Here is a 15,796-nt window from a genome sequence, read left to right as displayed (position 1 = left end):
GTGGCAAGTGGCAAGTGGCTGACAAAAAATTCGAAACTGCAAGCGAACACAAAAACTTGCCTTCAATTTCATTAGCAAGTGTGCTGCCAAAGGACCATGAACAATAGATGGCGCTCTACCGCACACTCCACGACTTGCACTGCAATCACATGGGACAAATTGTCCTTTTGTTTTCGTTGGGTGTTAACAACACACACACATAACATAGCAAACTATATATGCAGCTATATGTTTTATTGATTTCAAGCAATTATTTCAGTTTTCTTCAATTAACACATTAGAAAAAGAGACAGCAAACGAAATAAATATAAATTGTTATTAAACCATTTAAAGCAAATATATCACCAACTAAATTCACATTAAATTAATTCCTTAAATTATTTAAAATAATACTAAAAATGAAATTATTAGAATGTTATTTAATTAACATTTAATACATATTTCCACGTTTCTTCTACTTTCTTCTAAGGTATAAGATAATGTTGTTCTTTGTAATTTGTAAATTAAATCAAATCTAATCAAATTATAGTCGAGTTCTGTGTTTAACTGAGTTTTCTTTCAACCTTGCCAAGCCACAATCTAACTCTCTTTGTTTGCCCCTTTCTTCCTCTCTCTCTCTGTCCTTCTGTATCCTTGGATATTGTCTCGCTTTGTCTCTGGCTGTCACATAAATTAACTGTCTATGTGGGACAACGCAGCTTTGGCTGATGGTCTGCTGCTGTAGCTGTCACTACACTTAATTATAGACCAACTAGCCAATATATCTGCTATATAACATATATAATATATATGTATATATATTATATACAACCCACACACAAGGTGAGATATTGACGTTAATTGTTGGCATTGTGTGGAACTTGGAAGTTGGCTTCTGTTTGGCTTAGTTCAGCCAGCCAACGCAGCAATTAATCAAATTTACATTATGTCAACACGCAATTGCCAGCTTTCGGTTGCCAGTTGCCAGTTGCCAGTTGGCCACCACGTTGATGTTTTGCTCACTTTAAAGGTTCCTCCTAACTTCAAGGCAATTGAGCGCTTGACACTTCTCTGTGTTGCCTGCGGGGCGATAATTCTCAGCTCGGCATTAGCCTCAAGACAGTGACCTTTCATTTTGGCATTGTTAAAGCAGCGGCGAGCGAAGAGATTACAACGGAATATACTACATACATATATGTATGTGTAGAGAGAGAGAGAGAGTGAGTGAGAATCTCACCGCAGGCGGGTGGGCAGAACTTAAAAATGCCTATTGCTGCCAAAGACATTAAATTTTGATGCCAGACGGACGTTGCCAATGGGCAAAAGGAGCTGGAGGAAGAGAAGATGGAGCATTCCCCAGCGTTGTCTATATAGTTGGCAACATGAGAGGCTGGAGCGACCCCTGTCAGAAACATGCAGCCACACACATGGAGGGAGGGAGGGAGGTAGGTAGGTAGGTAGACTGGGGCACGCATGGCGTATACATAATGCATAGATCTGTAGAAATGTTGGGGCGTGATTGTCCGTCTCCCCTGCCGCTTTTCTGGTATTGTGCACTTGAGTTGTGTGTGTGTGTGTGTGTTGGCAGGCACAAAGTGCTATAAATTATCGAGTAGTTGGTTGCAGGCGCACATACAGAAAGATAGAGAGAGAGAGAGAGCGGGAGAAAGAGCGGGAGCACAGTCCATCAAGTTGGCTACAAGAAAGAGGTGGTCATTGCTCAGCGAAAGTTGGCAAAATTATAACTGACTTTGAGCTTAAAGTCGGGGCCAAAATGATGTGCCATGTGTTCTTCTAAATTTGTGATTGCAGGGGGGTGGATAGAGCGGGGGGAGTGAGGTAGAACGCTGCAAGAAAGAATGAGCACCATATTATGATCTATGCTACTTTCAAGTTACTTTTGGCGTAGGCATGATAAACTTTTCCTAAAGGGTTTTTATTGCTCTGCACCCTCTTTCCCCCTCGCTGTTGTTGCTGTTGTTGTTGTTGCTGTTGTTACTGTTGTTGCTGCTGCTGTTATTCCGTTGTTATAGCTGCTGCTTCACATTAACGGCGCACCGGGAGGCAGCCAAGTGTAGCAGAGCAAACTTAATTAGTGCAAGTTAAACAAGCCAAGTTGTATAAATATTTCCCGGCAGAAAAGAAACTTTTCTAGCACAACAATAAAATGTCTGTGTGTGTGTGTTGCTCTGTGTGTGTGTGTGTGCAGGTAGCGGCTACTCCATGATTCTGCCCCACTTCATCTCACTCCTCGAGTAACTTACAACTCGCCGCTCGCTGCTCTTCAGAGCACACACACTATCCTTTTCTATTGACAAAGCGAGCACCTAGTTCAACTTTGACGAGGCTGCGGCTGGGTCACAAATGAAAACTGGAACTCGCTCTGTTTTTGTGAACACAGACGTTTAACTCGTCAATTCTCACAAGTGTGATCGACGCATCATATACCACGTACTGCATATTACACTGCACAAAAGCATAATAAACGTAAAAATAATCTTCAAATTGATTTCAATTATTTTAGTTGTTGACTTTTAATTAACTTCTCTTCTTCGTTTAAATTTTAATTCCTGTTATGCGTTCAAAGTAAAGTTAACTTTTAAATGAAGCCAGTAAAATTATTCTCGAAAGTTATTTTAATTTTTTAAAAGAATTGTTTAAGATTTTTAAAGGAATTTGAATTCTTACAACAACAAATTTAACAAATTTAAATTTCTCATATTTGAAATCCATATTACTTAAATTAATCAAGGTTTCTAAAATGATTTAAGTTATTCAAATATATTTTAGTTGCATATTTGTAATTTTTCTTCTTCTTTTGATTTAAAACAATTTGAGTTCCTATTATGCATTCATATTTCAAATTTAATAAAGATAAATAATTTGAAAATTAAATTATTTGAAAGTATTTTTTATTGCAAACTTTTAATCTTTGTTTTCCTTTTCATTGATCAGGATTTTAATTCCAATTATGCAAAGTTGATGTTAATAGCATAATATAATAATATATAATATAATATATAATATAATATATAATAATAATAAGTCGCTAAAATGATTTCAAATATTCTAAACAATTTTAGCAGCAGGCTTTTAACAGACTTTTTTTTTTTCATTTATCACAATTTGAATTTCATTTATGCAGTTAAGTTGTGGATTCAAATTACTTTTTTTTAATTGTAATATAATTATACAAAATTTGTTTTATAACATTAACTTCAAAATTGCATATAAATTGGTTTTATATTATCCATTTTATGCGGTTAAATTAAAGTGAATTTGAAAATATTTAGAATTTGTCGAGCAATTCAGTTGATCTGACACATGTTCAACCTATAAAGTTGCAACTGAGGCTCAACTGAGAGACTGGCTATTAAATCGAATAGTTGGACAACCTCTGGTGCACATTTCGTGACAAAATTAGCCAAAACGAAATCAGCAAATCTATGTTACTTGGCAACATTTCTAGAGTCAGCACAGTCCTTACACATTTCGTAAGTTTCCAGCGCTCAAACAAGCAAGAAACAAAATAAAACAAACAAACCTAGACTGAGACTCAGACTGGAGAATGTGTGTTATGCATATTGTTGTTGTGTTTACCCCTTTTAGTTTTACTTTATTTTTTTGAGAGTGGGACTACGTGGTATTAAACTGTGTCACGCACTTTTATGTTGATCTCTGGCAGTTTGACTAGAATTAGCATAAAGCTTTCGTTGCGTATACGCAATGTAGTGCGAGCACCAAATAGAATTGGAGTGGAGCGAGCAGCTGCAAATTCAGCATTCAGAATTCGAAATTTGCAGCGCTTTAGCTTGGCCACTTGGCCTGGCCCATTGACAAGATTTACGCGCACAATTTGTTGCAAATTCGCTGGCGCTGCTGTTGCATTACATTAAAAACAAATCATAATGACAAACGAGCGGGTGGCTTTTTTGGGGTTGGCTTCGCTGCAACTTTTGTGCAAGGTCATAAAAATGTTGAATGTTGAATGTTGGCTCTGCTGTTGTTCAAAGCGCAGAGAGAGAGAGAGAAAGAGAGGGAAAGAAGGGGGAGTTCGCTCGACTGCTGCTGTTTCATTTTTTACATTTTGCAGTTCGCACAAAGTTTGACATAAAACTTTAACTGACGCTGGCTGCTGCAGTGTTGGCACTTTATAAACACAACGCAGAGCGAACAACACTGTGCGAAAGGGAGAGCGAATAATTGTGTAAGCGAGAGAAAGAGAGAGAGAGCGACAAGTCGACCTACAACTTGCACAAACTTTTGAAGTGGCCAGTGCCCAGTGCCTAGTGCCTTTAGTTTAACCATTTTCCTAACTAACTTGACCCCATCCCGTGCAACACTTTCTAATTGGTGAGCGTGGGCGTGTCAGCGCAAGGTAGAGCTTGGAATGGGGGGCGTGGCAGAACAAGGATGCTGTGCATTAAGCTTTATTGCTGCAGCGACGACAACGACTCAAGGCTTCTGCTGCTGCTGCGTTTACGAGCATTCGGTATGCTGGTTTGGTTTTGTGTAATTACGCGCGACAAGTTGCTACCCCAACCATTAAACTGCCGCCAAAGTCACTTCTTCTTGCCACCCTCTCTTCACGTGCCCAGTGTCCAGCTCCAGCGTACGCTGAGCGCTTTTCTGCACGTCTAACTGGCCTGACAGCTGCAGTCAAATAAACGTCAGGCGCTGGCAACTTCCGCTGGGTTCAACGACAGTTTACGACAGTTTTTCGGAATACGCTACAGTGAAACAAGAGCACGAGACAGCGCGACAGCAGCTGAAGACAACACGGAGAAGAAGTGGAAGCAAGCAGTTGTCCCATTTTGCTATGCTTAGTGAAAGTGTTGGAATAGTTTTCAACTGACATGCTAAAGACATAACTGAAGGCAAGCGCTGCACAATGGAGACTCTTAAATTACAGCTACTTCATTATTATAATTTACATTCTTGAAATGATCCTTAAGGAATTTCAGCAGTGTTTGCATTAGTTTAATATATGAAAAGTTTAGTGTGCTCAAAATTAAATAATGAAATACATATTTCGATCAAAGTGTATACATGAATTTTCACTAATTGAAATATTAAAATATGTTTCGAAAACCAAGAAATTCTACTATATTTTATATCACGTTTTGTAAGTTTTTGTTGACTATTTGTAGAATCGATTTATAATATAAAATGATGAAAGTTTTCGATGTTTAATTTTGCATTTAAAATATTGCACTCTTTAATAGAATATTTATGTGGAAAAATTAGTATAATTATTCGAAGAGTTTTCTAAATTTAATGAGTTTATTATATTTAGAAATTTCCGACTTTCAGTCATTAAATATTTTGAGATTTAGCGCTAAAGTTGTGCTTAAAAAGTAAGTAGTTTAATAAATCAGTTTGCTGTGATGCAGTTGTAATTAGCTAGTGCTGACTGTATTAAGGTGCTGGGAAAGTGGAGCGAAGTTCATGACTTTTTCGGGGTTGCCTGCTTTAACGCACTTTTTACGCATCTGCCTCATTAGTTTGTAGACTTTTCCCCATTTTTCCGCATTCCGTGTGCAATTAAAAGCATGTCTCTCTCCCTTTTCTCGTCTTCTTTGTCTTGCTTTCTTTTACATCTATTTGCTGTGGTTATCTTAGACAGAGAAGAACGCGTGAGCAAGGGTTGGAGGAGGAGTTCAATGCTGAAGTGCTTTCAGCTGCTGAGTTGCTGCTCTTCTTTATTGACGCAGCGCCATCAAACAGAACCAGGTGGATGGCTGCAAAGTACTTGCGTGTCGAGTAACTACTTCAAGCAACCGCCACCCAGACTTGTCGCTCTCTCACTTTCTCACTCTTTCGCTAAATTTCTCTCTCTTTCATTCCCCTTCTCTCCGTGCTGAGACATTGCGTTGGGTTCTTGTGCATAAGGACATTTAATTAAACACTCATTGCTGCAGCTTTACGACAAGACCCTTCATTTTCCCGCCCCACTCACATTTCCGCATTGAAGCAATCTTTTGCCACAGAGTCACCTCGCAGCACCTGCAACACACTTTGACCTCCACAGCAAAGAACTAGACTGCGTTTGTATACTCTAACTGCAAAACGGGGATTTTTCTGCTGAAGCCAAACACGAGTAAACGGCTGCTAAATTACATTTTCTAACTATTCTAAAAATTTCAATACAATTACTTAACAAATACACCAGATATGCAAAAAATATTAAGTGTTTAATTAACAGACATTGTTGCAGCGCCATCTAGCGTTTGCAGTACTAAGAAAAACTTAATGTGAAATTATTAAACGCTGCAGCAGCACCATCTAGTGTTCATTATATACCACGGCAACTGCTGCATTTGTTAAGAGTTTGCTTGAAGTGTTATAAATATGTTATTTTGATAAATAATAATCAAAAAATACATTGTAAATAAAAACGAAATTGTACAAAGAGCATCGCATAGTCGGTTAGACTCGCCCACGCATTTTATCCCTCATGTATTTTTCTTTTTAAATGCGCTGCTTCTGTTGTTATAAAACTATTAGTTTGCCAGCGGCTTAGGCTGCGGTTCTGTCGTGCTAGGGGCATGACAAAACAGGCTCAAAGCACGCTTATTTATGTCTTACGGAGAGGGAAGTAGGGAGCGCAAAAGACGGATAGAGAGAGATAGAGCGAAAGAGAGACATCTTAACGCACACCTGAAGTAATTAAATAGTTGAAATAAGCTCGCTCTAATATTTATATGCCATAAATTAAACAAACAAAAGGCGCACACAATGCGGCAAAGACGAAGAAGTTAACAGTGCCAGAGAGATGAAGCTGGCACATCAAACACAGATAGAGGGAGACTACTACATATAAGAGAGACAGAAGGGGGGGAAAGAGTGTCAGACAAGTGAAAGGACGTAAAGAGACGACGCGTTGACACGTACGCAAAATAAATTTGTTAAGAACGCAATAAGAGCGAACATTTTGTCGCCATTTAAGCGCGATAAATTATTGCAAGAGACAGACAGAGCAAGAGAGACGGAGAGAGAGAGAGAGCAATATAGTGCGCGACAGAGAAAGGGATACAAGTTGAGAGCTTGGCGTGCGTCTTATTAAATTAAAATGAAATTTAAACTTGATCTTGCGCCAGGCAACAAACGAGACACGCAGCGAGCGACCAGAGATTGTAGCTTTCCCCCCAGCCAAATTGGCCATCGTGCAACAGCCAAAACAGCAGCAGCAACAACAAGAATAACAACAGTAACAAGGAGTGGCATCAACCAGCTGTCTGTCTACAAGTCGTGAGAGAGACGAGTGAACGTAGGACCAATAGAGCAGCAGCTTCCAAGCACCAAGCACCGAGCACCGAGGACAAAGTTGTGCGCGTTTTGTCTGGCGTCAGTCAAAGCTTAAGCAAAGTTGTAAAGGCAACGGGGTACTTAGAAATTGGTCGCTCAAAGATATTTAAATATATAAATCTTAAATAACAAGCAATAAATGCAGCCAGCTGCCCTTGCATCCAGACTTTCGACACAGCTTCACAACTTCCACCATCTACTGCAACGGCAACGGCGACGGCGACGGCGACTTTGACTTTGACTCTGCACAGCTCAGACGCCAGTTAGAGGAGAGTTTCTGAGCTCTCTGCTGTGTGCAGCAAACTTTTAATCAAAATGTGCGGCACACAGAGTCCTTCTGGCTGTCTGGTAGTCTGGCAGTCTGAACAGCACTAGACTTTCAGCTTGCCAGTTTCCCACTCAACAGCAACAGCAACTGTGCAACTCAAGATGCCGAGGCCAATGTAAAACGGACTCATACAAAATCCATTTATGCGCAGAAAACTCCTCAGCATGCATTACACACTTTGGCAAATTAACCTGAATGAATGCATTCTCCTTCAATATTCTCATAGGCTTCTTCTTCTTTGCAATAATTAGATTACTGCAAATGCCATTTGCATTTCGAGCATCGAACATCGAACAAATCGAACAATGCAAAGTGCTTGCCCATACATTTTAAGTAATTGTATGAAAAGCAGCACTTGAATTTAAATTTGGCATTGCTGCAAGGTGAGCTTATAAACAAAATATTGTGTTAACAAACATTATTGAATTTTCAACATTTGTTTTCTTTCTAGGCCAATAGCGTTTAATATTAACATTTGCTGAAGTTTGTATAAGCGTCAATTTATTGTACTGGAAATATGCCTAACTTTCTTTCAAATTGAATCGTTATTACACATTATATTTTGCACACCATAGAATTACTTTATACCAGCGACAGGTATATAACAGGCAGAAGGAGTTATCTCGGAGTATATATACTATATTTGTAATCGGTCTGTCCGCCTGTCTGTCTGTCCGTCGTATATCTCAGGGACTATATTTACTACGGGTGTTAATTGTTTTGGCTGGCAATCTAGTATATTTGAGTACTTCATGATATAATTTGAATGTACATAGTACTGGATCAATATACCAAATATAGCCTTTGGAATATTTTAAAATAAATACCGCATTAAAAATGGGATCGAACTAAAGCTTTCCTAATTGTTTATTTATAAATTTATTGCACAGGAAATACGCATTACTTTATTTTAAATTGAATCGTTGCTACAAATTATGTTTTTCACACTAAAGAATTACTTCAGTTGTGTATATATTTTTATACTATCAATGCTGATTACTGCATAATTGCAATAAAAATGCGAACACGAATGAATAATGTTGTTGTTCATTTGATTTAGCATTCAAGAGTTGAATACAATTTGTTGGGTTTTCTTTCGCATTTGGTAATTAACTTTTGCTCAGCGAATGATTAATTGAGCACAATTGTGAAACACACCCACACACACAAAGCATTTATGAAAGCATAACATGTGACACAATTTGAGCATAATAAATATTGTGATGACATTAATAATAATTGCAAATAAATACAATGTTTGAATACTAATGCGATCAGTTTGCTAGCAAAAGCAAAGGCAAAGGCACTTGTTTGACTCGGTAAACCTCAGCTTAAATGCTTGAATTTTGCATTTGATATGCGAGTGAATGGAGTGAGTGTGAGTGTGAGTATGTGTGTGAGTGTTTTGAACAGCATTCAGTATTCATCAGAAATGGCTGCTTACTATATTCGTAAATTCCCCTTTGGCCACAATTCTTGTAAGTCAGAGGCGGGGCTTTTATCAAAGGCGGGGCCAAATGGTTTTAGCTTTGTGCTGCACACCTTAGGTTACACACACACACACACACACACACATCCTTACACACACACACACACATATGAGGGAGAGCGAAATTTCAGCGATTGCCAAATTCCAACAACCAACAAAATGCGGTTTGTGTGCGTGTGTGTGTAAATTTGGCAAAATTTGCATAAATAAAATTGGTATAATAAAATGTAAACATTTTGCTAAGCAAATTGTTGGCGCACACACGCACACACACACACACACACGCATACACTCGTAAGTATTTGTGTTGTAGTTGTGGAAGTCGCTGCGAGAGATGCTTACAAATATTTGTTGAGTCAACAAATTTGCATTGAAAGCAAGAAGGCAGCACACGAGCAAAGCTCCAAGAGAGAGGGACAGAGAGGGTGGGGGGGACAAAGGGGAAGAAGCTGAGGCAATTTGTAGAAATATGCGGCGTATACTTACTGCACTGCGACTCATCCGACTTGTCCTCACAGTCCTCGATCATGTCGCAACGATGATGCGGTGGGATGCAGTACGTCTTATTGAAAACATATTGCCCGCAATTTAGCTGAGGTGTCTCACATTCCGGAGGCGCTATAGCGAAAGAGACAGAGAGAAAGAGAGAGAGAGAGAGAGAGATATATGAGTGATTGCCTGCTGCTGGTGCATATTGTTGGGATATTTTACTTACGACACGACTGCATCTCATCCTCGCCATCGTCGCAATCCTTTTGGTAATTGCACACCCAATGCGACGTTATGCATTTGCCGTTGTTGCAACGAAACATTTCCGGTGGGCATGGAAATTCCGATGGAGCTATCGAACTGATGCCGGCGCCCTCGCCAAATCGCGTGTCTGCAAATGGATGGAGAGAAGAGAAGAAGACACCTTGGTTAGACAGGGATAAAGTGATGCAATCGAAAAGCTGGACGTTGTCATAAAGCACTCGCTATGCTGCTCGCTGTTCGCTGCTCGCTGCTCAGGCACAAATCATCATCATCAGCAGCAGGAGCAGCAGCAGCAGGAGTTCGCCTCCACGTTGCATGATTTGTCACCGTTCGTTCTTCAAGTTGTGCTTGGGGTAAATGGCAATCAGTATTCAATTGATAAATATTCATTCATGCCCGTAAAGACTTTGGCAAAGTCTTTAAACGCACTGCATTTAAGCAACTTCACTCGCTCTTATATTCTGGATTATCCACAACACACAGCACACACAACAATAATAATAACAACAACAGCAGCAACAAGGACAGTAACAATGGCTCTGGAAAAACAAGCATCGAACATAATAAACCCGCCTTTTGCCCACTGCAATCACAAAAGCCTATAGAAAACTCTGCTGCCGCTGTGCCAACTTTAAGCTCTGGGCCACAATAACAAACAACTGCAAACAATGCTGAAAGGTGAACGGACAAATCGCTTTGCCCTGCTCTCAATATACCCTGGCAGCACAAATTTTACAATGAATTTGTTAAAGTATTAGGAGAGGTTTGTTTATTTAATTGAAGTACTATATTCAACAAATGAAGTTTATTATTTTAAAATAAATAGAGAAATAAATCAAATGATATCAACACATTTTTAAAAATTAAAGTTGAGTTAAAATTTCAAGGGACAGTTAACTTAACTTTAATTAAAAAAATTTATTGCTTATCATTTGAGTTAATTCGACTTTTCTTATGAAATTATTAACTTTATTACCAGTAGCCTATTTGTATTTTAACTTTAATAAATTAAATTTGCATAAACTTTGTTGAACATAAAATTTGAAATGTAACTTTACATTTTCTTTAAATTATTATTGAAATAACGAACACAATTGCTTATTGAGATGAGCCAGAAGGACTAAGGCTAATTTTCTTGAAATACTTTTTTCTAGCACTTACTAAATGCAAATTTGAATATTGAAATATTTTATTATCTTTCACATAAGCATTAAATTTTCAAAACATATTCAATGAAAAATAGAAAATCATTTTGTTTTTAGAATTTTTGCAACTTTAAAGTATTGAAAAGATTTGTAAATACAAAAATAGTTTATATTTAGCATGAAATTAATTTTTAAATTTATTTTAGTTTTAATTTGTCAATCCTAGAAAATAAAAGAAAGTTGTGAATATTACGTATACGCAACATATACCCATTGAAGCTATAATTCTACTTGAAAACCCTTTTTGAATGTATCAATTTATTTGAACTTTGATTATTTTAAAAAGTTTGTCAATAAATTTGCAAAGAACATGAAAGGCGCAAATATTGCGTATACGCAACATATACCCAAGCTACACTTTTTAGGGTATGCTGTGTGGCGTAGTGTTGCAGGCAACGTTGCCTGTTGCCAGTTGCCAGTGACATTGACCACACTTGCCGAGGCTATTTGTGAGATTTTCATATTTCTATTATGATTACAACACGACAAACGGGATTGGTTTTGGCAGCGATTGTTTGCTGCCTCTTGTTTCGACATTGCCTTAAAATTAAAGGAGCAGCCAGCAGCCATAACAGACAAAGACAGAGAAGGAAAGAGGGATAGAGAGAGAGAGAGAGAGAGAGAGAGAGAGAGAGAGAGAGAGAGAGAGAGAGAGAGAAATGGGCACAGTGCAGACAGAGAGACAAAAACAACATGTTGTCGTTTGGCATTAAAGTTGGCAAGTTTGTGGCTAAATCTCTGCAGCAAGTTCTTTTTTAGCACGTTGTGCCTAGGCTGTTGTTGTCGTCGTTGTCGTCGTCGTCGTCGTCTGCCACTCTACTTGTTGTTGCTGCGGCTGTTTGGGGAACGTGCCGCAGCGACAGAGCAGAAATGAGCGCAGCCGGCGCATTTTGGCAGCATTAATTTCTCCCGTGTGTCACATAACGTTGCCTCTTGTCGTAGCTCCTGTTGTTGGTGTTGTTGTTGCTGTTGCTGTAGTTGCTCCCGTTGCTGTTAGACGTGTTTATGGAGTCACTTGCCAGCCAGTTTCCTTGCCAGCACATCCTTAGTTTCCCCCAGTTGGCTGCAGCGGCACGTAGCCAAGTTGCGACTTCCTCTCATCATTTCCTGCCTGCCTGCCTGTCTGTCCCCCTCTCTCCCTTTCTCCCTCTCTGCCCATCTATCTATCTATCTTCTTCCTCGGTGACAGCGTCGCTTTGCTAGCGTTGACAAACAAATTAAGCTCCAATTGTTTAGCACTTGGCAGCAACCAAAAAGATACATCCACTGCCTGCAATTCTGCAGTTTGCATTTTGCAATTTTTGCACTCGAGCACATTGTAGGTGTCAGCTACAGCATAATTAGTAGCTAGTTGTTGTTGTTGTTGTTCTTGTTGTTGTAGTAGTCGTAGTAGTAAATTGGCGACTCATGTGTTTTATTTGCATTTAAATTGCTTTTTGCCATTAATTATAGGTGCTTTTGAGTGCAATCGTGCATTGTTTTTTCCACGCGCACGTGCATTATTATTAATAAGTGCCCGAAAGGCCCTTTGAAGTATGTGCAATGGCATTGCCCAGCTCCGTTGCCTGCCGTTCGCTTCGTTCATCGAACGAAAAAATCATCAAATATACATTAAAAAAGAAGCACACAAATTGCACATAGCGCTGAAAATGCGGACACGTGAACGTGAGCACAACTGGGTGTGTGTGTATGTGTGTTTGCCCCTTGACAAGCGACAGCCTCCTGCGACTCTCCAACTGCGACTCTGTTGCCCAGTCGAGTCGAGTCGAGTCAGTCTCGGCTCGGTCGACGCCCACGTCAGCGCTAAAAATAATAGGCCGCCTGTGTGCATACTAATGAGTCCCCGAACGAGAAGTGCCTCTCTCTCTCTCTCCGTCTCTTTCTCTATGTCTGTCCAGCCTGATGTTTGAGCTTGCAATTATGCCAGCTGTCTGTCCGAGTCTGGCTCTTGTCTGGCAACGCTTCGTGTTCTTTTGCTTTGCTTTTGTTTTTTTTTTTTTGCTTGATGCCCTCTTCTTTTACATACTCGTACATATATCTCTCTACTCTGATCCTTCACTTTTCAGCTAATATGCCACTCCAAAAACATGCTCATATCAATTGTTGCAATCACTTGCCATAAATTGCCTTGCTTTCCATATAAATATGCAATTTTAAATTAAGTTTTTCAACCCAATTATGGTCATTGAAATATGTTTAAACTTTCTTTACCCGCTACCCAGAAAGTGACACCTCCAACCCTAGACGAGACTATATAGCCATGTCTGTCTGTCTGTATGAACACCTACATATTGTAGATTCCCTACGTACTAAGGGTCATGGTTGCTTTGCCTGACAATCTGGTATATTTTGCATTCTATGGTATAGTTTGATAGTAGTACTGTATCAGTAAGCCAAATTTATACTTTGGTATATTTTCAGTATTTTTTATATTGGGAATAATATGTACTATATTGTACTATACCAATATACCAAACGTAGCTTTCAGTATTTTGTAGTATTTTGCGGTAAATTGTTTGGTAGATTTTAAGATCAATACCACACTCTACAATATAAATATACCAAATATAACCTATAATATTTTATACTATTTTTTGCGGTATATTATTCGGCAAATTTTAACTAAAATACCACGCCCTTTTGCTTTAATTCAAAATGGATAGCGGATATCTAACAGTCGAGCACACTCAACTGTAGCTTTCTTACTTGTTTTAAATTGCAATTTAAATTAAGCATTTTATAATATTAGAATATTTATAGTTTTTATTTATATAATATATAAAATGCAGGTTTTGTTGGCCACTTCAAGCCACTTCATGAAAAAATGTCGATTAGACTGAGTTACTCTGTTATGTTTTATTATTTAGCTTAAGCCGCAGCTTCTCCGCTGCTTCAAATTCCTTTATAACCCTTTTTAAAAAGATTACTAGAAATTAAAAATAATTACGACATTCACACAACTATTAAATAATAATAAACTCTGCCGATGAAAAGGAACACGCTAAAGTCGAGTAATAAAAAGGAAACTTATCAGATCATCTACTTGGCGTCTTTTTGGCGTTACATTTATTTATTTAACATGATTTTAACCCTTTTGCCTGCTGAGTGTGTGTGTGTGTGTGTGTGGGTGTGTTTGTTGTTTGCTCGCTTCGCTGTTGTTTGTTTGACTGTTGCTGTGTTGCCTTTGCTTGTGTTTTTTATTATTTGTATTTGTTATTATTTGTTTTTGTCTGTTTTGCCATGGTGCGTATGTTTTAATTTTGCATATTAATTTTTATTTATTTATTTAATTTGCTCTTTTTATTTGATGCGTTTCTTCATAAAGTACTTTGATTGTTGTTCGTCGCGGGTTATTCTGCATAAATATGAGCATTTATTATTATTTTATTTTCTTTTTTCTTACATTTTTTTTTTTAACCCATTTCATGTAGCAGCCGAATACTCCTGTGCATTTAATGTTTTATTATGCATATGCGAGTTGGGAAATATTTATTTATGTGTATAAGAAGAGCCTTTAAACACTTGCGTTTGCCATTTACATTTTTATTTGCTGTACCCAATGGAGTCTTTAAAATAAAAAATAAACTACAAAAAATAAGATGGGGTATGATGAGGCATATCAGTTGCAATTTGACAGACAAACTTTTGGAATTAATGCTAATGTTGTCTTTCAATACTAATTGTAATAAATTTGCTTCTTATTATTAGTCAACATTTGTTTTTACTGCGTCTCTTGCAGTCGAGCAAACTCCTCAACAGTTTATTTGTTTATGCACTGGGATAACCATGTGTCTGTTTTCTGGTTCACATTTTTTTCTCTGCTCTGTTCAGTTGCTATGTTATTTGTTGAAATTTATTATATTCAATACTTTGCGCTGTAGCTACATTTGTCATTCGTGATTTAGTGACATGAGCGTAGAATGTAATATTCATTGGCCATTTTATGCTTTTCAATAATCAATGCGCCATTATAAATAATTAATGTGGCACTCCCACGCGTAAATATAGCATTAACATGCCATGTACTAAATTGCACACAAATACAAATAGCGCCCATTCCTCCCTGCTCCCTGCTCCCTCCTCCCCTCTTCTTGCATCCCCCGGAAAAAATCAGGGACGCACAAATGTGCTACTCAGCCAAAGTGGCGTATACGTGATTTTCGATTCACCGTCATGCGGAGGGCAACTGCAATAATTTGCGGCGACCAACAGTCAAACGATTACACACAGCCAAAAGGAAATCGTTTGAGGAAGTGGAGAGTGGTGAGTGGTGAGAGGGGAACAGGGAAAGGGGAAAGGAGGGGAGGCAGAACGTCTTCTATGATGTGTCTTCATTATTTTCGTATAACTCTTTGCGCGTCCGCGAAAGTTGGCATCACACACACACACACACACGCACACGCAGAGTTCTTGACTGAAACTTGTACATTTCTCTGCACGTTTCCTTGCCTTGTTTTTTCTCTTACTCTTTGTCTTTTATCTTCATGTTTCGACCGCATTACACGCACACTCACACACACACACACACACACTGGAAGCTGTGTAAAAGCGAACTAAAAAGTGCCATAAACGAAGCGCCAAGCGTCCAAATATGTTGCTGAAAGTTACTCGAACAGATGCCCCAAAAAGTATGCTAGAGATGGATTGACTTTATGCAGACGTTACCACACACATCCATGGCCATCGACTACCACAGCCACAGCAACGACAACAGCAACGACAACGGCAACGGCA

The 15,796-nt window shown here is 38.6% G+C and overlaps 1 protein-coding gene across 1 annotated transcript in view; it reads right to left on the bottom strand.

Moving 5' to 3' along the window:
• Positions 1-15,796, bottom strand: part of LOC133848119 (low-density lipoprotein receptor-related protein 2) — a 179,815-nt gene that overhangs the window by 17,087 nt on the left and 146,932 nt on the right. The window contains 2 exon segments of the mRNA XM_062283515.1: positions 9,591-9,722; positions 9,820-9,984. Of these exon segments, the coding sequence (XP_062139499.1) occupies positions 9,591-9,722; positions 9,820-9,984 (297 nt within the window).

Source organism: Drosophila sulfurigaster, chromosome X (assembly GCF_023558435.1).
Source record: "Drosophila sulfurigaster albostrigata strain 15112-1811.04 chromosome X, ASM2355843v2, whole genome shotgun sequence".
In the NCBI taxonomy this organism is placed as follows: Eukaryota; Metazoa; Arthropoda; class Insecta; order Diptera; family Drosophilidae; genus Drosophila; species Drosophila sulfurigaster.
This window is presented reverse-complemented; position numbering and strand designations above follow the sequence as displayed.